Source organism: Centroberyx affinis, unplaced genomic scaffold (genome assembly GCF_046629955.1).
Source record: "Centroberyx affinis isolate AG114_WGS23_722 - 3 ecotype Tasmania unplaced genomic scaffold, CSIRO-AGI_Caff_v1 ptg007848l_1, whole genome shotgun sequence".
Lineage (NCBI taxonomy): Eukaryota > Metazoa > Chordata > Actinopteri > Beryciformes > Berycidae > Centroberyx > Centroberyx affinis.
In genome coordinates, this window is record NW_027283937.1 from 15203 (window position 1) to 40489 (window position 25287).

Here is a 25287-nt window from a genome sequence, read left to right on the forward strand (position 1 = left end):
GTTTTATTCTATTCTTATTATTTTATTTTATTTTATTTTATTTTATTTTATTTTATTTTATTTTATTAGTTTGTATTTTCTTTCTTTTTTTTTTATAATTTTTTTTTTTAACTTTTATTTGTAGGGTTTTTGCTTTTACTAGAATGGGTTCTAATGAAGATTGTGTGGTAAAGAAACCCAAATTTTGCTGCAACACAAATCTTAAATGGATAAGTCTATGGCCCAGGTGACATGGGAATGCATGGTTTTCTTCCTATAATTGTCATTGAACAACACAAACACACTCGCTGCTCATGCTAACTACCCAGTTCTTCTTCGTTCATCTATTTATTCCAAACAAACTGGAAACATAAAACGCATCACTTCCTGTGCACCACATTTTTCCCAGGAAAGACCTACCAGACTCCGGGTGTTTAGAAGAGCAAATGTAAAAGCTTTTATGAACTAGCTATAGGTTGAATCACTATTGCGTTATACCAATCGTGATAGAGGGTAGCAAAACGGACATTTATATGAAAATGTAGCGGATTATTACTTTAAAGTTTCATCTGATTCTCCCTTCACCTGGGCCAAACTCCCTCAGGTTAAATAAGCAGGTGGAAAGAAAATGAAATTATCCTTTTAAGTGCCATTCCCGCATACACACATACTGTACTCACCACCGCTCAGCCGCCATCTTTGCTCTCCTTACTCCTCAACGTCTCTCTCTCCCCTTGACACATACCTCTCATTAATTCAGACCTGTCACACTGACACACACACACACACACACACTTGTGGTATCTCAGCAGAGGGTGACAGCTCAGTGTTGAGTGACAGCAGCTCTGTCTGTCTGGTACAGGAAGATCTTCTGCTGCCAACAGTTTTGTAAAGTAACCCTCGACTGTCACTGAGAGAGAGGGAAGGGTCATCTATTCATGTGTCTGCCTCCTCAAACCATAAATAGCTTTCAGTGATGTCTTCCCTCATCCATTATTAACTGGTTTTCAATTAATGACAGTCTTTTATTTTGTATTCTTGCGTAAATGAACCTCCAGTACAGTCGTTGGCCGTTGAGCAACCCATCCAGTAGCGATCCCCCTCCATCCTGTGATCAGCAGGAGATGCTTTGAGTTTTTACCTCAGTGGATACCTTGACCGTAGCATTTCTACTACTGACACATTGAGGTTTATCCTTTAAGGAAAAATCCACCCTTGGATACTCTTACACTGTTAGATACCATCAATCTGCGATGCCCAATGCATTCCAGGAGTTGACATATTTCTACAATTGGTGACGCCAAGTGGGAGATATAGGAGCCCGCAAAAGAATTCCCACATGTCCTACTTGCAATTACCACTAGCAGGCACAGGGCAGCTCATATTTACGGTAAATCCGATACAACATGAATGCGGCACAAACATTTAGGTGGAGAGAGCAATAGCGGTGGTAAGAGCAAGAGACAAGAAAAAGTGAGTGTCGCGCCTGCATTGCATTCTGGTCCATTGAGGCTACTGTCAGTGGAGAAACTGCCTCTTTTATGAAGGATTTCTCCCTGTATGTTTGTTGAATGTCTGGGCAAAATGGCGGCGCTAGAAAGGCTCTTTGATTCTGAAGGACTGACGCCAAAACCTGGTTGTTACCGTTGATGTTTTAGATCGCTGAAAAATGTTCGGCAATCAAAATTTTCTGCTGTCTGTACTGGAAATATCTGGATGTTACGTGACATCGTCTACGTTTGACCAGTTAGCCGTGGGAATGAGAAAAACACACCACCAAACACCAAAATGGGCCCAGAAATGCAAGATACATCACCAATAGCTGTTTTAGAGTCAAGTGTTTTAGAGTGGATTTTTCCTTTTGGGATCCCCCTTTATTTAGTGACCTGCGTGTTCATCTTGAGGATCTGGACTGAGTTCAGATGTAACTACCAGGACTGTGGAGGATCTCTGGCATCCCCTAGGTGAGAAGAATAAAAGTGTGATTTCTAGTCAGAGGCTCTGCCAAGGAAAGCCATAGCTTTAGGGCTGAGGGGCTCGCAATACAGACAGGAACATACTGTATATCAGTCCATGAAATGTCAAAAAACACAGTCTTATTTTTTCATCATTTGATCGTTCTGGATCAGTCTCAAAGAAAAAAATAATTGGCCGTTTAGAGGCACAAAAAGAAAGTTTGCCTTTGTTGTGAATCTGCATAAGAGTCACCACCATACATTATCATGAATAATACATCCATATCTCCTGCATAGCCACGGGTGGCAGGGATTAGATGAAGCGCCATAAATAAGCTTCAAAGCCCGCTGTATGCCGTTTTGTTACACCTCACCATAGAGGCCTTTCCTTTAATCACAAACTTAGCCTTAGCTGGTGGGGCCCTTTTGTTGCGATTGTGCCGGTGTCGCTATTAGTGTGCGGCGGCCCGGCCCGTACATACGTATTCATTTACCTAATTAACACGGAACTCACACTGGGAGTCAAATGAAAGCTACCGTAGGGGAGTCACAAAGAACAAAGCCTGGCGAGGAAACCCTGCTTCCTACTGTTGCCTGCCACCAGGAATCACTAGGAAAAAAAAAAAACTGGTGAAGACACCCGGACAGGCCTTTGGTTTAACAGGAGGGATGTGAACGGATCTGATTTATCTTGAGACAGAGATGATGAACAGACACCATTCTCTTAAAAAAAAAACCTGTCTGGTTAATGTACTGTATCCCAGAGTTCCCCCACCATTGAATCACTGTAGTGGGTCATCCTGCCTTAAAGAGCTGCTAACTAAAAGATCTTCATTAGTCTGGGTGTCAGTGGAGAGTTTTAGTGTCCCATGATGGTTTCAGAGGCTTTTCTACCCTGACAAGAATAACATTCTGTTGGAAACACTGAATCCTTGTCGTTTTTTGGCATGGAAGTGGTCAAATTTAAAGATTCAACAGCAGCTTCAGTACAAAAATATCGGTATCAGTATCAGTATGACCCTTCAAAAACCCATACTGGTCAAACCTTAATTAGTATATTACCAAGTGTATATTCAGACGGCATGAAATATGACCAACATCAACTGACAATAAAGAACTTGCCTAATACTAATCAATTTTGGAAATACTATTTCCATTTTCTCCCAGATGTATTTTTGTTGTAACTCTGTTCTACGTTCAAGAAGCCTATTCAACAGCTGAAATGCTCTTAATTCCCATTTTATTTTTGCAGACATTTTTAAAGTTTGCTTAAAATTACCTTGATAGTTGGATGGAAACAGCTTATGTCTCTATCTCTGTCTGTTGATGTCTCTCTCTTTTGTCTCTTTCTCTCTCTGAGGTGCTGGCCTCGCCAGCTTGTGTTAAATTAAAGAGGTGGACATCTTTAAGGACTGATTATCTTTAATTAACACAGTCTGATAGATGTCCATTCTATCTCCTTATCTCTTCCTTGTACTCTGTCAGATTATTTTCACTGCCTTATCACCAACTGCAAAGCAATAACAAGCACCGCATGGTATCTAATATATAAAAAGTCATAAAGTAAAATTATTTTCAAAAATGTATTCAAATTAACTTAAAAAAATGTAAACTTTAATTATTTTACTTATTATTTTTTCTATAATTCTATATGAGGATCCCCACTAGCTGATTCCCCAGTGACTTGTCTTCCTGCGGGTGCAAAAAACAAAGACTTTACAATATTTAAATATCATAACACATAAATATTACAACATAAAAACATTTCGAGAAATTCAGCAGGTACAAGACGTCCCATAAAAGTGATGTACGGTAAACATGGGGGATATAGCTAAAAACATATTAAGGCCAAGGTATTTGCCACAGGAGATGCAAAGTTTGTTAAATCAATATTTTCCAGTTGGTTAGATGCTGTTTCTGAGGCTTTTTGAAAGTACATTTATTTTGCATACGTGTGATTTGAATAGGTAAGGAATTCCACTCTAAATAATTGCACTGTAAATAACAGTGAAACAGTAGGCCTGTAAAGTAATAATCATGCTTCAACCGATATGAGATTTTGAAGGCTAATACCGATATGTTTTTTGATTGAAACTGCCGATAGACTAGATATTTTATGCTTTATGCTTATGTTCAATATCTTAAAATTTTAGCAAACCATTGTTGTAACCATAGTATTACAGTAAAACACAATATAATAAATCACAGTAAAAGAGTGTGAAGGCCAATTTTTGCATTTTAGCCCTGAAGTCACCTCTACCTACAGCATGTGTATTTTAGGTCTTACTCCCATCATGGCCTACAGAGCATTGCTCCTATATTGTACAGTAAACATTGTGTATTACATCATGCATGAGGAGGCGAACATGTGTAGTGTGGGACTGGATACACACACAATCTGGGAGATTAATTACTAGGGGGTTGGATGTTGCATCAGCAGCCAATTATCACCTGAGGAGAGTCGGCCTCGGTCGATTGGCGGCTACCTTTCTTTCTTCTCACGCCTCCCTAGAAACCAGCTGCCCATCAGCCTCCAGCGCACAGGACGAGGAGCCAGGAAACATATTACCACCCAAATACACAGTGACACAGAATCTGGGATCGCAGTAATAAACTCTAATCTATCAAGAAGAATGAGGAATGAAGGATGCGGCCCAGTCCAAGAGCTGCAACCCACTGAGAAAGAGAGAGACAAAGTGGAGTGAAATGAGAGAGAAGAGTGACTTTTTTTTTCTTTTTTTAGCCTTTATTTATCCAGGGCAAGTCAACAGAGTCAACAGCATTTTTCCCAAGAACAGTCTTCTACTGGTGGAAACTGAGCAGCTTCACTGGAGCAGTTGGGTTCAGTGCCTTGCTCAATGGCACTTCAACAGTAGTTGAGGACTTCCCAGCCAGTGTGGGGATTTAAATCTTCTGGGCACAACCCCATACCAACAGAAAAGGAAGGACTGGATGGAGGAGAAAGAGCAACAAGGGAGAAATGACAAAGCAGAGGTGATGGAGAGAGAGAGAGAGAGAGAGAGAGAGAGAGAGAGAGGGAGTGAAGGGTGGAGGGCAATTCATGTAATGTCGATTTCGGTGAACCCAGATTCGCCTCTCGCCACCGGCCTGACCTCCTCTGACTCGGATGCTCCTTGTTGCCATGGAGACTGGCAAAACAAGTGTGGCACTCCTCTGTTTTTTTTGTTTTTTCTTTCTATATCTGAGGGATGAAAATGAATGTGGCCCTGGGATCAACACGCAGCCATATTGGCAAAAAATCAATAGATTTTCCTTCTGTCTCGCGTCGGTCCAGTAGGCTGTAACATATCAATCCATACGTGCACACACTCTAGCCTAATCCCCCGTTTGTGTTTGCGTGCGTGTGTGTGTCAGTGTGTGTGAGGAAGAGAAAAATGCTGCATTGAACAAAAGCTGCCCAGTGTGTTTGAACTGCTCCATTAAAACAATCTTTGTTTTTGATACCGAGAAAGAGAAAAAGAGCAAGCTGACTGAACACAGACTGGATGTCAGTCTAAGATGGAGGAGTTTTTGTTGTTTTGTTTTGCTTTTCTTTAAATTCTGTTTCTCATTACTGTGCCGAGCCTGAAGCAGTGAGGGGAAAAACCGAACCAGAGCAACTGTGCCTGAGCCCAGGGGCCCCCAGGAGCCACGGGGGGTCCCCACTTTGATGGAGGCCTGAGCATCATTAGAACAGATAGCAGGATGGGGTCAGAAACACACTGCTACCACCGCACTGCCTCTGCAAACTCCTAGCAGCACTTTCACTGAGAAACACAGACGCTAGCGGGGGTTTCCATCCAACTCTTTCTGTGTGACTTATGATGTATCGAATTAGAAAAACTTCCTCGATATCGAAAAAAAAAAGTTTTTATGCTCGCTTGAAGCGGAAATGAAGAAAGTGTACGATGAATAGCGATGGAAAGGCATTTGTTGAATAAATAACGATGTAGAGTTGGTTCAGTCTCATTGCACAACAGTTGACGAGTGGATTTAAACGTTCTGAAATCTGTCCACCACGACCTCCCAGAAACATTACATTGTTGTTTCTAACATGTGTAAGACTTGGTACATTAGAATATTAACAAGTGCATTTCTTTGTTTTCATCTTCGGATGAAAGTATGAAATTTAACCAACTTTAGCTGACAATAACACCTTGCCCAATGCTAATCAACTCTTTATTATTCTTTTATATTAATCAATCAAAATTCTTTCCATTTTTCTAATTTCTAACATTGAGGAATTCTATTTATTCTCATCAACCCAGCTGATAGAAACTTAATTCACATTTTATAGATGGATAGATCGCACTGAGCACAAGACGTGATTTCAACATTCAACAAGTTTTAGATCAAGCAGTAAATATATTATCACATATTTAAATAGTGTAAACAACTGTAAATATCAAAAATAGACAGACAGATATTTTCATAACATTTCCACAAAACTGCTGTCCAAAAGACTAAAACAGAGACTAAAAGAGAAGGACTTTGCGATATATAGCTGCGGGTTAACAGAAAGCAGAAATTAATTATGTAACCCATTGCAGTTCGCTTCGAAAGTTCACTGTTCATGAAAAAATTAATGTGAGCTAGCGCTTCCTTTATGGGCATAATAAAAATTATACTGTTGTACTTAAATTTTTTAATAAAGTGACTGAGAACATTTAGGGAGACTGGCATATGTTAATAAGAGCGAGAGGAGCAGGCTGTCCAAACAGCGTTGGGGAGGAGCAGTGCTGCTCTAAACCATCCCTGGTCCTCAAAGGTCAACCATATTTTTATAATAGCAGCCCTATGGCCAACTCTAAATCTGTCCACAGAATATGGAGCCCAACCAATGAGAAGGTGGGGAAGATAAAGTCTAATACCTGTGCGAGGCGTCATTACGACACACTCTTTATAGGCGGGAAGGATAGAAAGATGGGACTTGTGATACGTTTTATGTTTTAAACACTGGCTTTAAGTAAATTTCTGTCAAGTGAGGACGTGTGGATGCAGTAACGTTTGCTAGTCTCTGTGTGCGTATGTAGGTGTGACGGTTCGACCAATATGGGTTTGTGCAAGCCGATGTTTCTGGATTGGAGCTGCCGATAGACGACCACAAGACTACCAGAATTCAGTGTTTCCCACAGAATTTCATTCTTGTCAGGGTGAAAAAGCCTCTCAAATAGCATCCAGACCATCATGGGACACTAAAACTCTCCATTGAAAGCCATAAGAATTAAATTCTTTTAGGTGGTTTAGCAGCTCCTTAAGGCAGGGTGAGGCAGGTTTCACTGCAGGTTTTACAGACTGTTGAGTAAAATGCTCCCACACCAGACTGGAATGATTTCTCTAGTCTAACCCCATATGAAAAGGTTGTATTTTGGGTGAAATTTTCTTTTGTTTGTTGGACTCTCAATAGCTTTAATTTTGACCATATTCATGCCAAAAACAACCAGTTATGTCATCAATCAAACTGCATCATATTCATCAGAGGTGGACGACACAGACTGGCTGATTGATTTTTAATGAGAAGACAATATCGACCCCATATATCGGTCTAACCCTAATATATGTCTTTGTGTGTGTCTCTGTGCATATGTATGTGTGTGTTTATGTGAAAGTGCATGTTGAGTGTTGACGTGGAGGCTGTGGTGATCTCTGAAGGGCTGTGTGTGTTTCCCTGGCAGTGATGAGACCCCGTCTCTGACACGATGCTGCTCTGTTAAGGTCAAGCCCTACAGAATGTCAGAGATGATGACACGCACTGAGAGGTTTCATCTAATCCCTCCATTTCCCCTCTTCCCCTCCGTCCCTCGCATCTGTCTCCCCCCTCCATCTCCCGCCTGTTCACTCACAAGACAAGACACACATATACCACCCATCACCTAGAGTCTGCGTCAAAACGTAAATCTCTTTGTGTGTGTGTGTGTGTGTGTGCGTGTGTGTGGTGTGTGTGTGTAAATAGCATCAAACTATGCTATTCCACTAGTAAGGCCAAATCACAAATGCCTGAGGCCAGTGTCTCTGTGTCTGCATGGTCGGTCCGGTCTTTACAACCCGCCGCCAAACATCTTCCCTCCCTACAGTAGCAGCAAATTTACACTTACTTTTATATTTTAGGCATTTAGCTGATACTTTAATCCAGAGAGACTTACAATGAGTACAACAGTAGAATAAGCTTCAATAACGAAATCACCAACATTACAAACAACCAATAGTAAGGACTTTTCCCAACATTTGATGGGTGGTGACGTGCAGTTCAACATTGATATCATACCATGGTAAACAGTCATATTAAAACAGCTTTGGAAACTGTTTTGAACTGATATCAGAAAGATATTTAAGTCCTGATTTCACAAAACGATGCACCTATGGATGACATGTCTCAACTTTCATTTTGATGCTATATTGACAGGGGTTTTCAACATTGGTGTAGGCCATTGTATCAATTCAACATCTAAATGTTTGCTGAGTTCTGTTTACATTTTTGCATTTTAGGCATTTAGCTGAGAAAAAACTTACAAGCAACCAAAAACAAGGGGTGTAAAGGCCTTAACCTTAGTATTCCGTTGACCACCATGTAAAAGCGGAGCGCTAGAATAAGAGCTAAGAAGGAAGATAGAAAGAGACCCTGTCCAGTTTGATTCGTTTGCATTTCTCATCCATTAAGATTTCTTTAAAATCGCAAAGTTGAATTCCTCTCCTTCTTTTCACCTTTACAAAGAACGTCTCTCGACAGTCTTGGGTGCGTTTGAAAGCAAATCTAATTCTGTTATTTCTAAATGGCGTCAAATGAATTCAATTAAGCTGCCATGAAAAAGAATGTTATTTACACTTCATGAGATTACCTGGACTTAATTTCCTGGGGTTTTAAATAATTGACAAACAGCATGTGCGTACTTAACTAAGCCTCATATTATGCGCACAGTTGAACATGTCATCAGTTAATCTTAATGCTTTTTCCTCCTACATTTCCCCTCATCTTTCCCTCCTTCCCTCGCTCTGCTGCTCCATAGTTAACACTTATTAAATTAGCAGTCATCCAGTGATCAAACAACAAACCTTTTCCATCTAGCCGGCTGAATGACGGCGCAGGTCTCCTCAGCATCTGTTGAGACGCCTAGTTTGGTACAGATAAGCACTGCTAATTATGATATTACAATCCCTACATACCTACATACCTTTTTTTTAATGGAAGAAATACTGTTTGGATTTGTTTTTAACCTTAAGATGCAAGGAAACAATGCTGGTTTCAAGGTGCTAGGCTTCCCCCGTACCTCCTCAAGCTGTCATTTATCCTCTCACCTCTGTGGATTGGGTCTGGAACAGTGGAGGAACGGCGGAGATGGAGAGAGTAGAAGGAAGAGGGGGGGAAAATGAAGGATTATATAAAGAAGAAGCAGCACTTGACGGTAACTGGTTGAGATTAGCGCCTTAGGGGTACAGCAGTGGCTGTGATTTTGATACTGCGCCCCCAGCTAAACGCTGAAGGCCGCCTTGCCTAGAGGAGTCTGCCTTCACCCACAGGCAGTCAAAGATTGTTTTCTTACCAGCATCTCCTCCTCCTCCTCCTCCTCCTCCACCCCACAGACACCTGTCATCTCCAATGTCAAAACTCCGCACAGAAAGGAAAAGACAACGCAAAGAATAAACAAAAGAAACATGCTTTTTTTAAAGCCGTACTCTGCATACAGATCTGTGATGGCGAGGCCTGCGTTTCACTTGCAGCAGCCCGAGCTAAATGCATTCAAAGTCCTGACTAAAGGACCTCCGCTGGCTAAACTTCATGCATAGTTCAGTTATTTAGGGTGAAGTGTAAGTAATAACCAAAAAAATCTATGCACTTTTATTATATTCTTCTTCTGCATAGTTGTAAACAGGGGCGTCAATTCACTAAACCCCAACTTGAGCACGCTTTTTCACATTTTTGAGTCTGAATTCAGTTGGTGAGTCCATCTCATCCAATATAATAAATCAGTGAAAAGAGGATTTAATCAAATAACAATAGTTATAGTTACAAATTATATCTAAAAGCATCATATTTAAATTAAAACTACTGTAAAAAAAAAAATTCAGGATCTATGATGTAACTGGCAAATAATTATATTCCCAGCTCTCAGTATATCTATTTTTGGCTTAAATTTTCAGAACCAGTGGCATCAATTCACGTAAACCCAAAGCTATGGCAAAGTTCTTGCATCTAATATCATTTGCAACCAAAAATGTCAAACTTGCTTATATTAATTGACTACATTTCTGCAGACAAAGTGACGCAATGACTGAAGACCTTTATTTGGTCAATGTGATGAATGATTAGGTCACCAAACTATCAGCTTAGAGGGAACATTGGTCCTGAATGCTCCCTTGATGTGAATCTTTCTAAAAATGGTTTCCAAAGACATTTCTGGGGATTTTTGCTTGACCTTTGCTCTCCATTAAGATGATAAAAACTACAAGATCAAGTTTGGACTCACACGGGCTCAGGTGTGGAGAATCGCAAACCCCTAAACCCCCTCAAATCAAGTACGAACTACTTTTGCCACTTTGAACAATTACAGCTACTCGAATAGTAAAAAATAGTAAAACGATCCCGTTGTGAAGTGGTCCTTGTCGTCCGTGTAGTTTAGCAGAAGTGTGAGGTGAGGCGACGTCGGCAGCCCTGCCAGGCGGTGTTGTTGCAGCCAATGGGGGGCAGAGGACACAACGGAGAGTAATGGCTGCTACATGCCATCGGCCTCACAGCGATAAAAACACACCGCCATGTTTCATCTGTTCTGTTTTTCTCCATTTTAATTCCTTCTGTTTGTTTGTTTGTTTGTCGACCTTGCGGTGTCAGCTGACCTTCCTACATCCAGGACCCTGAAAAGAAAAAGAAAAAAAAAAAAAAAAAAAAAACAGGACGCCGGCTGACATTTCTGTATAGAGAAGGAACAAACAGCACAGACGAGATGCTACCCCTCTGCGCCCCCCCAGACAAATTTACTCAAAAATATGTGTGTGTGTCTTGAACGTCCGAGGCTGTCCGGGTCTCGGCCACCATTGCCAAGGAAGTGTCATGGTGTCGTGACAACTTCAGCGACTGCGGTGCGATGGGTGACCCTCGGCCGGCGGAGGGGGGGGCTGAATCCCCCACCCACCCCGGATCCTGACAGATGTCATATACCTCCTCCATGGGCACCTTCTGTTTCCTGTTCACCTTTCTCCATCCTGCAGCGTTAGGGCTCCTGTCTCTGCCTCGTCAAAGCACACGCACATGCGCACACATGCACACACACACACACACACACACACACACACACACACACACACACACAGGGAGACAGAGAGAGAGACAGACAGAGAGAGAGCGAGAGACAAAGAGAAATAGAGAGAGAGAGATACACAAATTCGACCGATATGGGTTTTTAAAGGCCAATACAATACAAATATTTTTAAATCGAAGCTGCTGATAGATATTTTTGTTGCCAATATTCAATATTTTTGAATTTGACCATTCGGTATTCAGTGTTTCTTCCAGAATTGTATTCTTGTCAAGGTGGAAAAGTCTTTGAAACAGCACTTAGACCATCACGAGACACTAAAACTCTCCATTCAAACCCATAATATAAACTGTATATACATGACATATTCATGCATACTGTGGAACCTGATCAATCAATTCAGGTTAAGGGCTTTCTGTAGACAACCAGTGTATTATCGATCAATTCTGCAATAAATATGTGATCAAACACACTGCATCATATCCATCACATCAGAGGTGGACAACACTGACTGGCTGATACCTGATGTTTTAATAAAAGGCCAATATTGGCCCCATATGGTCTAACCTTTACACAAATAGTAGGAGAGGGGTTATAAAGAAGACCTTGGTTGAGGTGAGAAGCTCTTTGCCATGCTGGATCCTCTGTTTGCTTTGAGTCCATCTATTTATGCCATTCTGTTTAAATACTCTCTGCCTAACTTAATAGGCAAATGCACATCATGCAAAGTCTGGCATTCAATATTGCCTTTTCAGAGGAAGTTTCCTGTTATTTACCAAAGGATCTTCTGTGAGAACAGTTGGTATTTTAGTCTTAGCACACCCCACTCAAAACCTGTTTGCACAGATTTTCCCCATCATCCTTCAGACCACAGTTTGACAGAAACACTTCAACAAAATGAGATTCTGTCTCGTTACATTGTCTTATACTGTTACATCAAAAGTGTCACCAGCCCACTCTATGAATAACAAGTCTAACAAACCAAAAAGCCTTATGATATTAGATTTCCATAAACCTTTTGCTGGCGGCCTCCTAGGGATTGTGCATCATCCACTCAAAACGCTCTCCTAGATGGAAATGTGCAGTCTAAATCTGATCATGGTGCTAGATAATGTTCACTTCTCACTCCAGAAACGCAGACTTGGGTAGGAAACCGAGGGGATCCTGTGACTAACCCATCAATCACGGTGACGTTACGCTGGAGTGATGGATATTCTAATTTCCCTTTTATATACAGGTGCACAGGATGGATGGATGACGATTAATGGACGGGCAAGGCTGTTTCCACAAAACAAAGACAGGCGCGGCCCGCGGCGCCGGTGCGGAGGGCAGGGATCGGCTGCGAGCCGCATTTCCGTGTGTTTCGAAGACGATGCCTCACATTTGGGACTCGATTTCCCTGTAAACAAGTGAAGACAAAGTATACGTCCTGAGGTGACAAAGGTGTTGCTAACACAACAATTGTCTTGGCTCTTCAGGGACCTACAACAGGTTCTGCAGTCACTTCTATGACAGCCCTCGACACCCTCGCCTCACCTCATTTTCACACAACCTGTTTCTCGCGTTCTGTCATTGCTATCACCTCCATAATTATTCCTTAACTTTCATCCCACCTCAGACTGCTTAGAACTTGATTTATTTAAAACGCCACCCTCCTCAGGCCAACTCCAACACAACACACTTATCTGTCAAACTCTTCGAAGTCAAAGTCGTGCCAAACATCCTTTTGATGAAATCCTCTGACGTGTCGGCGCTCCAGGCTCGTATCTCTGAAGATCTCTCCAACAATCTGTTATCCCCCCTTTTCGAGCACAACTTTCTCTCTCTCTGTGTTAAGCTTTTAAGCAAACACCTCTCTCATCTCAATCCTTCCGTTTATCCATTCGTTTGCGCCGCACATCACTTCGTTCATTTCCCTCGCAGGCACCATGCTGGAGGTTAACTGGTTCCACTGTACTAATTGGCCAACGTCACTGCTGACACGGAGGTAAACAAACAGAGGGAAGTGGGAAAATGAAACAACTATGAGCTCGTTAAATTGATGAGGAGACAAAAAAACCCTCAAAAAGTATAGAAATACAGGCCCTTTTTGAATGAAATCTTTTTCTTCTTGTCTTGAACAGCCATCATCGTTGAATTTGATTTTCTCTTAGAATCAGATTGATGTCTTTTTGACTTTAACATTGAAAGCATCAATAGAATGAGGATCAGGGGGATGTCACATACACGTTAACGTCACTTTTTGCGCTTGATCACAGATGTTTTCACACGAGTGTCTCAATAAAACTATTTCTGCATCAATGCCAGCATATGGACTGACGTACTGAGGCCATTTTGCCCTGACTGCATGCTGTGCAGCTTGCTTCACCCCAGATCCTTGTTTTGTCTTGTATTCCCAAGGTAAACTTGAATTTTTACGACTAGGCGCAGTTTAAGTCTCTTTACTGGACATCAATGGAACATTATTTCCCCTGTGATTTCCAGTTTCTCCCTTGACGGCTGACATTGAACATGGGCGTTCATAAACCGACGCTCAAGATTTTTCATAAGACGCAACGCGCCAGCATGAGATCTCTCTTCCGCCTCTGTCCTTCTCTCTCTCTCTCTCTCTCTCTATCTCACTTTATCTCTCGCTCACCATCCCTCCCTCCCTGTCCGAAGCTGTCCTCCCAGCCATCTGTCATATGATGTTTATGGGCCCTTTTGCTTTTGTGTCCTGATGACCACTGTCACAGAGAGCTTCCCATTACCGATGCGCCCTGATGAACGATGTTGCCCAGACGCATCGCTGACACCCCGGTGTCCTTGGCCGCAGAGACGCTGCCTTTCTAGCCAGCTAGGCCAGTAAAGAATGAGGACAGGGGGGACCTGGGGGAGCCGGACTGAGGACCTGTCCGTCATCCCGCCGACAGGATGCTCATATTTCCCCCTCCCACCAACCGCCACCATCTTCCCTCTCTCCGCTTCCCCTGTATATCCAGCCAATGGAAATATGGGGTTGGTCAGCACGGCGATGGCGATGATGTTGTCATTAATCCTGTGGTGGTGAATAGTGCCCTTGCCTTTCACCTGAATATATATCTACATCTGAACAGACACAGTGAGGGACCCTCGCTCCCCTCCAGAGGCCATAGAGGATGGCCTAAAGGGTTAATGCAGGTAGCAAGCGATGATGAATGTTGTTGAGTGTGATTTTATCTGTCGAATAGAAACGCTTGCGCTTGTTTTGATTTTTTATTCAATACAACGTTTACAGATAGTGAAGGAGGCTAGAATCAAATTTTATCATACTGTATTGGTATAGTGGTAAATAGAGAGGTGTTTAAATCATGACCTCCAGTGAGTGATGACAATAAGGCAAACAATCAAAAAATCTATTATACTTTCAGAAAACCCTAAAAAAAAAGACCCTATCCTCCTATAACTTTGCAGCAGACATTTTGACATTGAATAGATGTTGATAGGATAGCCTGCACCAATGTTGAAAATCCCTGTAAACACAGCACCAGAATGAAAGTTGATGACTACAGACGACGTCCTTAGTTGTCCAGCTACTACCTGCATCGCTTAGTGAAATCTGGACATAAATATCTTTCAAAACAGTTTGCAAAGCTGTTTTAATAAGAATTTTTACCATTCCATAATATTATACTGACTGAACTTGGCTGCCTCCTGCACAAATACTTGCTGGTTGACATTACTTACCCGGATGTATTCTATAAATGCACATCATAAAGATTTATGTCAGCTAAAAAGGCGTGTAAACTCTATTCCGCAAATAAAAATGTGGGTAGACTGAGTTCAGGTGGGTTTACCCTCCACTGCAGGTATGATTTGTGTGCTATATTGCGATGTGTGGTGTGGAAAAAAACAAGGAACTAGAAATAGAGAAAACAACAAACCAACACAAAAAAATACTCCAACCATCCTTCATGTAGTGTAACATTATGTGAACAATCTGCTGGACAAAATAGAAAATCTCATTTAATCAGTGAGGCCTTCTCTCCTCTTGTGTCAACCTCTCTCTCGCTCTCTCTCTCTCTTTCTCTCTCCTCTCTCTGAACGTCTTCACTGGCCAGTGGAGACGCTGATGAATTCTTAAGCAGATCACACTGATAATTGTATTTCATAACTGTCAGTTGTGCGAAGGCTGCCAGTGTGCCGAGGAGCTATTTGTGTCGCAGTATGTCCTCCATCCCTCGCCCCCCCCCCCACTCCCCCCTCCTCCCCCAACTCTGTCCGACCCCCAATCACCAGGGATGTGCTTACTGTCTCCGGCCCCGAATTACTCAATCAGGAGGACACATTTACGGATGACACCTTTATTACAATTAATCAGGGGAACTTGATTAAGAAAGTTATTCCTCCCCTTCATTGAGACTTGCACAAGTGGCGCTGCTGCATATTGTAATTTATGTCCCACTGAGCTCTCGCGCCGCTGATAGACAGACAAGCCGACAGATTGCCAGCCATACTGAGACACATGTGGATGTGTGTGTGTGTGTGTGTGTGTGTGTATATGTGTGGGCGGGTGGGTATGTGCGCGTCCGTGCAACCCACACACACACACGCATCTACATATCGAGAAATCTGTGCACAGACACAAACAAACACATTCCCTCTCATTCTGTCACACACAACTCAAGTTTCGCAAAGAGTTTAATAAATGACTTTAATTGGCTGTAGAGATGTGCTCGCTAAAGGAGCCTTGAATATTCCATTTCCCTCTCTTCCTGTCTCTTCCTTTCACTCTTCCTCTCTTTCACACACACAGGCACGCACACGCACGCACACACACACACACACACACACACACACACACACACACTCCTGAATGAAGCCATCTCTTTACCTTTACTCACAGTTCCTGGGTCTGCTGTGGCTAATTAGTTGAGTGGGGTTTTAGGTTTAGTAATTAGGCGGAGGTAGGAGTGACGGGGGCTCGGGGAGTTGGGGAGTTGAGGGGGTCTGACTGACTCGCAGAGAAAGAAACTGGACTGTCTGGATCCTTGGCAGCACCAAGCAGCCAGCCAGCCAGTGTCCCTTAGGCGCCTGGAGGTAGACTACCATCCCACACTATGAGGGTGATGTCTTTGTTATCTGCCACATGTTCCAGCGAGGGGAAACTGTGGAAAGAGAGGGTTTAGTAAAAAAAAAAAAAGAAAAAAAAAAGAGACCTTTGAGGATTTGGCTACCGTGAATGCCAACGTGATACAATGCAAACATGTACTATGCTGTCGTCTTTGTGACCGAAATGGATTGGAGAGGTGCTGAAGAAGTTGCGATTTCAGAAAAAAACACATTAGCTTGCTGTGTACTTTGTGTATACAACCGGTGATGTCAGTGATCATCACAAGGCATAAAGACACCAATATGAACAAAAATCAAACAAAAATTATATATATTTTTTCCACAAAGCAGGGATGTAGTGCTAAATATATATATATATATATATATATAAGTTGGATACTACTTACTATGATATATGCACTGAATTAAGGTCATAAAGATTCATATCAGCCTGAAAAGGTGGTAAACTGGGTCCAGGTGAGTTTGCCCTCCTCTGTGTCCCTTTATAGAACTATCTAAGTTCAACTGGTGTGCCAAAATCCCTTCCTGAGGGGCAGCAGTAGCTCAGGTCTAAAACTATAGAAATGCTCAACTCCTAGAATGAAGAAACGTTTCCACAGTTGTGCCGACACAAATAATCTGTTAATGTTTCTCCAAAAGCCCTTTTCTATCTTTAATATCTTGTTTACGCTCCATACTTCCAGATTGCTGCAATACGTTGCCAGTTAGCAGCCTCCGACTGCAACACAATCCAATTAAATAAAGAGTGTTGTTGTCTCTCCAGGTTCCTGTGTTCTCTAATTGGGGCTGTGACTGCTCACTAATCAGCAGAGGTACAGGTAGGCCCTGGAGGACGCCAAGACGAGGCCTCTCCTGTTAATTGAAGAGAGGCTAGTCCTCGCCTAGCTCTTCCTCGCCGTGCAACATGATGCACGTAGTAGTCAAGCATGCTAAATTCAACCGGACATCCATGTGCATCATCACCCCTCTCACCTTTTGCGTGGCTGGCATGTAAGAGCACGCTCTTGCATTGTAACGCTTGGGCAAACAGTAGCTTCTCAGAGGTGACTGCACTAGCTTAACGATAGCCGTTTGTTCCGGTGGTCAAACTGTGCTAAGCTCATTGCATTTCTTGTTGGCCGCATCTCTGATTTAATTGTACTCTGAAAACAAAGGCGCTTGAGTTCAAAATGATCTGCTAGAACGGTGGTTGGCTATATCGGGTTAAAAATCTCAGCTGGGAAGTGAGGACCCAGACCATGGGCATCAGTTGGGTGTGGCAAGATGTGCCACATCTAGGTCTGAATGAGTCCAAATTTAATCTTGTAGTTTTTATCATTATAATGTAGAGCAAAGATCAAGCAAAGACTCCAGCAATTTATTTGTAAGCCATATCTAAGAAAAAATAAATAGTCTAAAATAAATAATCAATAATAAACGACAATAGAGTGGTGACCAGTATGTCTAATAATTTATCACACTGACAAATAATAATATCTTGTCAGTCATTGCTCCATTTTGTTCTCAGAAATTTGGTCAATATAAGCAGGTTTGGAAGTTTAGGAGGTAAATAATTTAAGGCAAGAGAATAGAGGCCCATTCACATCTAGAACGTTAACTTTAAAGGTAAATATAAACTATAATGATACATTCACACTAAATCTGTGATAAGTTCCTCGCCAGCCCCCGCCGTCCCCTTATTTCTTAGAACTTTAATTTGATTGGTTGAAAATGTTTTATTGTTGTTTCTGCATCCAAAAAATCACTCTGAGATCAAACCAAAAATGTAGTTATCATTTTGTATATTTTTATAGTTTATCGTTGTAGTGGGAACACAAATATTCTATTTACTGAGAACAATTTAAATCTTTCTATAGTTATAGTTATCTAATTCTAGATGTGAATGGGCCTTAAGAGATGTATTGAGAGCTGGGAACAAAATGAGTGCATTATATATAACTTTTTTCAGTTTTAATTGAAATTTGATTCTTTTACATGTGATTTATAGCCAAAAATTACTGTATGTGATTAAATCCTCTTTTCATTGACTTGCTACTTAAAATGAATGTGTATCTGAAAGACAAAATGTTAGTGAACATGTAGTATAATACATTCTCTCTTTCTAAAGCACCACCGTCATTGCTCAATACTGTCAGTATTGTTCTGATTTCCTGGGTTCAAAATGGCCTTGGCCTGGTGTGTTTCTGATTTCCTGTGCAGTCTGGCGAAGGTAGCAGCTTTGCATGCTGGGGTCACACCTGTAACGTATTTCACACTGGGTTATTTTTTGAGTGGCCACCTGGATGAGGAAATAACATGTTCACAGTGCATGAAGACTACAGCCCTCCCTGCCAGGTAGGAACAGGTGTTTGTTTTAGACTACATGTATGAATACAACACGGGCCGCTTCAACATATCTAATTACCGCTTCTTACCGTTTATGAAATGGGGATTCTGTATAGCGACCAGCTTGAAAAAGTTCATTCCTGTGAAATGTCACTGGCATGATAATGGCAGCATTTTCCCCCCCAACAAGGCATTTAAAGTGCAAAGAAGTTAGAAACACTTGTATTCTGAGCTGTATGACAATGTTAGTCTTTGTGTGGTATCTAGAAATTATCTGTCATCTGACTAAATTCCTACGGCTTAAGTGGTACGTTTCCCCTGTTTCCAAAAAGAAATTAAAAACATAAAAAAAGGAAATGAAAAAACAGTGTCAAAGGGCATTCCACAATACATTCACTAGAGGTGATTTTTCTGCTTGTTGTGGGGAAAAGTAATGGTATTTTCAAGTCCAAGTTGTGGTTAGCTAGACTAATTTTTTTTTATTATGTGCAGCTTAGGGGCATGTGAATGGAAAGATTGATTATGTGAACGCCGTTTCTGTCAGCCACAAACAGGCAATGAAATACCAAGCACACCTGGAGCAGCACTCACTTTTGACAAGCACAGACCAATGTTAAGCCCTATTAGAAAAACAATGAAGTCCATCATAAAATATTTATGGTAGATAAAGTGCCGGAGAGTGCTAAAAGCAAGCACATTATTGCATCAAGTCTAAAATAATTTAAAAACTGGACTCACACCAGAAAATGAAGCACACGAGACTGAGAAATGCTGTAAGTACACTTTTTACATTTTTCAAGTTTTAGGATTACACCTATGAAAACACAGTAGTAAATGTCTCTCTGAGTTTGAATCTGAATGTGTGTGTGACACCATTATAAATGCACAATAATTGTTACATTTCTGATTTTTCTGTGTAATTGACTACAGTGAATTAGGAACTACTGAACCTTCCATTGAAATGAGCAAAAATTTTAACTTTGCACAGTTGATATTCTACAAAGCCATAATAACCAAGAGGATACATTTGCTAAGTACTTATGTTTATTCATGAAAGGATTGTGTAGCTTTGCTTTTCTTAGTGTCATTTCAGTCATCTTACAAAAATAAAGAACATAAAGCCCCATTATAAATTATCTTAAAAAATAAATCTCAAGCTTTTATGTCCTCAAAATTATACAGTTTTAAGCCTCAATATAGCAATCAGTTCAAGTGAGGTATGATTTCTTCACTGCATTCACAATTTGGTGAATCACAGCTTACTGTTACTAACAGAAGGCGGTGCCACCTCCACCACGACCTTGCCCAGGTTTTTCCCAGCATACATATAGTCCACAGCCCGGAAGACTGACTCCAGGCCTACGAACCGCCCCTCCTGCGCCAGATCCCCACAGTCCACCTCACACACCAGCTTCCCCTTGGCAAACATCTGCATCATGCTACCCAGAGCCTCCTTGTAGTCACCGGGGAAGTGGGGCAGGAAGAAACCCCGAACGCTGGCCGACTTCTGGAGCAGCTTGACCGGCAGCGTCCCCCCTCTGACGGACGGGATCCCCGATGCGGTCTGGTACCCCGAGATGAAGCCGATCACAATCAACCGGCCCTTATTGGCCAAAGAATTGACTGCCAGATCGAAGACGCTGCCTCCTACCGACTCGTACACCACGTCGACACCTCGCGGGTATTCTTTCCGCAGTGTCTTGGCCAGGTCCTCGGAGGTGTAGTTGATGGGTCGGTCGCAGCCGACGGTCTTGAGGAAGCCGGCTTTCTCGGTGGAAGAACACGTCCCGACCACGTGGCAGCCGGCCTGTTTGGCAAACTGCACGGCAAACTGTCCCGTTCCACCGGCGGCCGCCGTGACCAGGACCGTCTCGCCTTTGGCCAGGTCGCCCAGACGTTTCAAGGCGATGTAGGCCGTGGCGCCGCTGACCAGCAGGGTGAGGAACTCTGGCTTCACCGAGGGGACAGGCACACTTTCCTTGGTTGGCACCACCGTGTACTCTGCAAACGCGCCGCTGCCGAAGTAGGCCACCGTGTCCCCGACGGTGTAACGGGAGCTGGCGCTGAGGCCAAGGCCGACCACCTCACCGATGCCCTCGAAACCGACATCGAACGGGGGCTTCACCGAAGGGTCGTACCGGCCCGCCGAGTAATTCACATCAGAGGCGTTGATTCCCACAAAACTGAAATAAAATCACAGAGAAAAATCATATGGATGGATTAAAGTTCAGAAAATAGGATTCTTACGTGATTAGGTACAGTGAACAAAATATATAGATAGCATTCACAAAGGTATAATGCTGTATGCACCTTTTACACATTCACTAAAGAAATAAATATATGTTTAACAATCATGAATATAAGCACATATCTCCTAAATTCCTCAGTGTGTCTGAAGGTCAAGACTTCAGCTTCGCTCTCTAGACACATCTGTATGGGGTGCAAACACTCTGGTTTGTTTTGGCAATGATTCCCTTTTCTCTTGAAGAGAACAGTCCTGCACTGACAGGGAAAGGCTTGTATCACAAAACACATTGCATGATGTCATGATTCATTGTCTTCAGAGACACCCAGAACAAACTGCACTTTTAAAATCTTGGATAGTTGTTTCTTGCCTCAACATGAAGATAGTTGTTTTCATCTCAGCTGATAACATGGAGGAAACAAATATGTGAGAAAGGAATGTATAAATAAATCATTTACCGTCTTTTACAGCAGCATGCGTGCTGTGCCTCATCACTGTGCATGTCACACGTGTACTTAGATAACACGTGTGTGGTTTAGGCACTAATACACGGGTCCAATTAATATAACAAAACACCTTCATTTGACTACTTATACTTATGGAATCAGTTTCCTTACACAGAAATCTGTCACATTACATTCTTACGCTATCATCAACAGTACAGCTATTTGGATCTACATGACGAGAAATACTGAGCGATTGAGTTTAACTCAATTCATAAAAAAAAAAAACCTCAAAAAGCTAATGTGAGCTGACATTTGTGACATTAATGTTGATCATTTTTACATAATTTGTTATCAAAACAATGGAGACATAATTTGCCCATATATAAATGCAAACATCTATAATTTTGTACATAAGAGCACAACTACGTTGCAACTTTTGAAATTTATACTGTAGCTTTATCCAAGTTGCAGTTCCTCTATAAAGTATAATGATACCACATAGGTAAACTGAATGCTAAAGCCCAACACCTATATGCAAGTCTCAGAAAAAATCAAAATTTACTACAAGATGATAGCTGTTATTGGATATATATATGTAAGGAGGAGGCCATGCTCCACTTAAAAAAAATACTGCATTAGTTGTTAAAGGTCACAAGGCATGCATTTCTGATTTATAAGCAGCTCTGGCTATCAAAATTATGCAAAAGATTAGTGTCTTGGGTGCATTTTCTATTTAAAAATGCTAAGAGTACGTTTAATTTGGCCCAAACTACTTAGGGTGGCCGAGCATGAAAAACGGCACATCTTAAAATGTGATGGCACTTCCATCTCCCATCTAGGTTATGCATTTGTTTACATATTTATGTGACTTGATTCAAATTGTATTGTAAATTGTACATTTGGATCAAACGCGAGGGTGGGGCGCACTCAGAGTCTCTGACGCTTAGGGATTTATGTTGAAGAGGCCTGTTTCAATGACAATGTCAGTGAAAACTATTCATAGAGGGAAAAAAATTATACTAGGAACAGAGTGGCCGCAGCAGCTCGGCCATTCCTATCTTGTAGGTGCATGAATCCCCCTCTTCACTGCATCCACAATCTTTTCAATTATCAATTCCTTACTCTACGTTTCCTCGATGAATACTTAAATATATTTTATTTCATTAAGATGGCACTGATACTGTGCAATATGGGATAAGTGGTTGCCAATTTACACCAAAATTACACACAAGCAATAACTTATTTTCTTTGGCTGTTAAAATGGCTTGATCCTGACATTCTTACAGCTCAGATATTAAATTAGCTATTCGCTTAACTGTGATGCAACACTGATACAGGCTACCTAAGCTGGTTTTGGGTCTAAAGTCTTAGTTCACATGCATTTGCTCACACGTTGCCTTGCATTATAGACAATTAGGCACTAATGGGGTATATTTTAACTAATTCTGATAAAAAAAAGTGAATTATATTTGCAGTAAAAAACACAATCAACTCTAAGTTGCATTTGAGTATGGCTAATTTAACATTTAGAACTGGATCGGGCAAAGATATAGTCAGTGATGTGGTAAATAAAAGGTGGGTAAGCTACTGTATGACCTCCACTTGGTGATCACCGTAAGGCAAACAACCACCATTATAAACAAAATTTAAAAAAAAACATTTATTAATGCCCTTTTCACCTTACAAGACCATATCTTTCTATCTTCCATCAGTTTGAGAGTATTTACTATGATGGATACTATGAATTCACATCATAATAATTTCTGCCAATCATTTCTGCCAAAAAGGTGGTTACACTGAGTTTAGGTGGGTTTACCCTCCACTATCGCTGAATGCACTGCTGGGTTTTGCAGCTGTGAATGAGAGAAATGATGCTGCAATTCCTGCGCCATGTAAAACTGCATCTCCATCTCCATCATCTCCATCTCTTGATGCCAGTCTGAACCCCCCCATGACTTTCTGTTTGCAGGTTGGTGACGTAGAGAGACAGGAGGACAGAGAGAGAGAGGGGGGGAGAGAGAGAGAGAGAGAGAGAGAGAGAGAGAGAGAGAGAGAGAGAGAGAGAGAGAGATGCCGAGATGGATTGATAGACAAATGCAGAGAGGGGCGGAACTTGGAATTACAGTACAGCGCTTATTCCTCACGTATTTTGCCATCTTGTGATGATGATGATGATCGCAGGTGCTGGATATGGGTAAATCAAGGTAAGTGGAGTCCTTTTTGCAACTTCTCAGCAATATCGCGATAGATCGACATCAAATAATGATCCAAAAATAGCCTCATAACAGCTACGGGTCGTCTATCGTTATACATACGCGGACGCGCGTTGAGAAAATAAGAGTCCCTGTTTCTACCCACCTCTCCAAAAAAAAAAAAAAAACAACTTACCGATTTCTGACAAGCAAGTCCCCGTCGCCGGGTGTCGGGACCGGAACGGTTTGCAATGACACGGCCTCTCTGAAATTTGGACTAAGCTTCGTTACGACCAGCTTTTTCATAGAGCTCGGTATGGAGGATCCTTTAAAATCCATGAAGTGCGCTGAGTAGGACAGATCTATGATGAAGCGCCGCGCAACCGGATGAACTCCAGAAAGTGCGTCGGTGCCTCTGCGCCCCCCGCCGATTACCGAAAACGCCCTCCCACTGTTTCTCACAAACAGCGAGCCGGACATGGCCCCGAAATGTGACAAAGTTCACGGGCAACTTGACGTGCATTTGTGGCAGTAATAAACTCGACTGCCGTTAGCCTGCGCTATAGGCTTCTCCTCTGCACATACACAGGACCAGGCCGGGCCGGGCCAGACGCGCTTTAAAACAAAAATAAGACCCGCTACGGCTTGTAGCGCGAATATCCGTTACTTAAGCAATAAATAACGAGCACGGAATCGGCTATTTAGGATTAAAAACGTTGCACTGGTGCAGCCTAGTAAGTAGCACAGCAGCGCCCCAGACTTGTCGTCGGAGTCCCTCCCCTTCCCGGACACGACACTCACTTCCTAGTAAGGTGAAACAAATCAATCCTCATCTTCTAACATATCCTCAACCCTTTCCTCCCACGAAAACAACGCCAAATACCTCGCCGACCCGTTTTGAAAAATGTACAAATACAAAAAATATAATAGCCTAGTATGAGCATGCTGCGCAAATGCGCACATAGGTCATTTCTATTTGGAGAGAGCTGTTGCCAAAACATGGTAGTGCGGCCACATGTACTGTAGGACTACACCTGTAACCAAAACATGTGTATTAACGGTGTGCGCAATAATCTACTATTTTGATTTGTATCGCCTTCTGTTGTCGATGCTTTACGTTTTATTTAGCAGTTTTATTATTATTATCATGATCATCCATTATCATGTGCGATTTACTGGATGCCTTTATCCAAGTCTCCTCAGAATATCACGACAGCATACATTTTTTACGTGGGTTCTCCTTTGAGCCCCCCTCCCAGTGGGAATCGAACGCCTAACCCCTGGCTTATGTCAGTGCCATGCTATCATAAGATAACAAATGTCATCCAAGTTGTTGTAACAACCTTACACTCCGATTATACTTGGGCAGTAGTTGTTGTGGTTTGTTATTCATGCCATATAAGTTTGGTTTCAGTTGATCCACCGATGTTTCCTAAAGGACAATCCCTTCCTTTGTCAGTGGTTGAGAATTTTTTTTAAGCAGAGAGAGAGAGAGAGAGAGAGAGAGAGGGAGAGAGAGAGAGAGTGGAAAGGGGGGGGGGGGGGGGGACAAGACAATTAAAAAGATTGACAGGTAGGCTCCTCTGTCAGGGGTGACGCTTGTGGAGAGGGGAGGAGTAAAAATGTAGCAGGAAAAGCCACTCGATGCGTCTGTCTATCAGTTGAGACTGTCTGAAACAGCTTCTGGATCCACCGCGTTTCCATTTTTTCTTTTTCGGGAGACCTCGGATCACTCCCTGGAGTTTTTTCCTTTGTTTTTTTTTGAGAGAGAAATATTTTAGTCCATGTCGATCTGATCTGTTGTTG

The 25287-nt window shown here is 42.0% G+C and overlaps 1 protein-coding gene across 1 annotated transcript; it reads right to left on the reverse strand.

The window, feature by feature from the left end:
- Window positions 1-19398: 19398 nt before the first annotated feature.
- On the reverse strand, window positions 19399-24190 carry LOC139639844 (prostaglandin reductase 3-like). The gene is made up of 2 exons (XM_071513999.1): window positions 23678-24190; window positions 19399-20781 (listed from the first exon to the last, which is right to left on the reverse strand). The coding sequence occupies exons 1-2, from the start codon at window positions 23959-23961 to the stop codon at window positions 19851-19853; spliced, it is 1215 nt and encodes a 404-aa protein (XP_071370100.1). The 5' UTR covers window positions 23962-24190; the 3' UTR covers window positions 19399-19850.
- Between the last annotated feature and the right edge of the window lie 1097 nt (window positions 24191-25287).

Excerpts from the sequence above, each read along its gene's own strand:
- LOC139639844 (XM_071513999.1), bottom strand. The coding sequence starts at position 23,961 with ATGTCCGGCTCGCTGTTTGTGAGAAACAGTGGGAGGGCGTTTTCGGTA. Across the intron at positions 20,782-23,677 it reads GACTTGCTTGTCAGAAATCG|TTTTGTGGGAATCAACGCCT; the intron begins GTAAGTTGTTTT and ends ATTTTATTTCAG.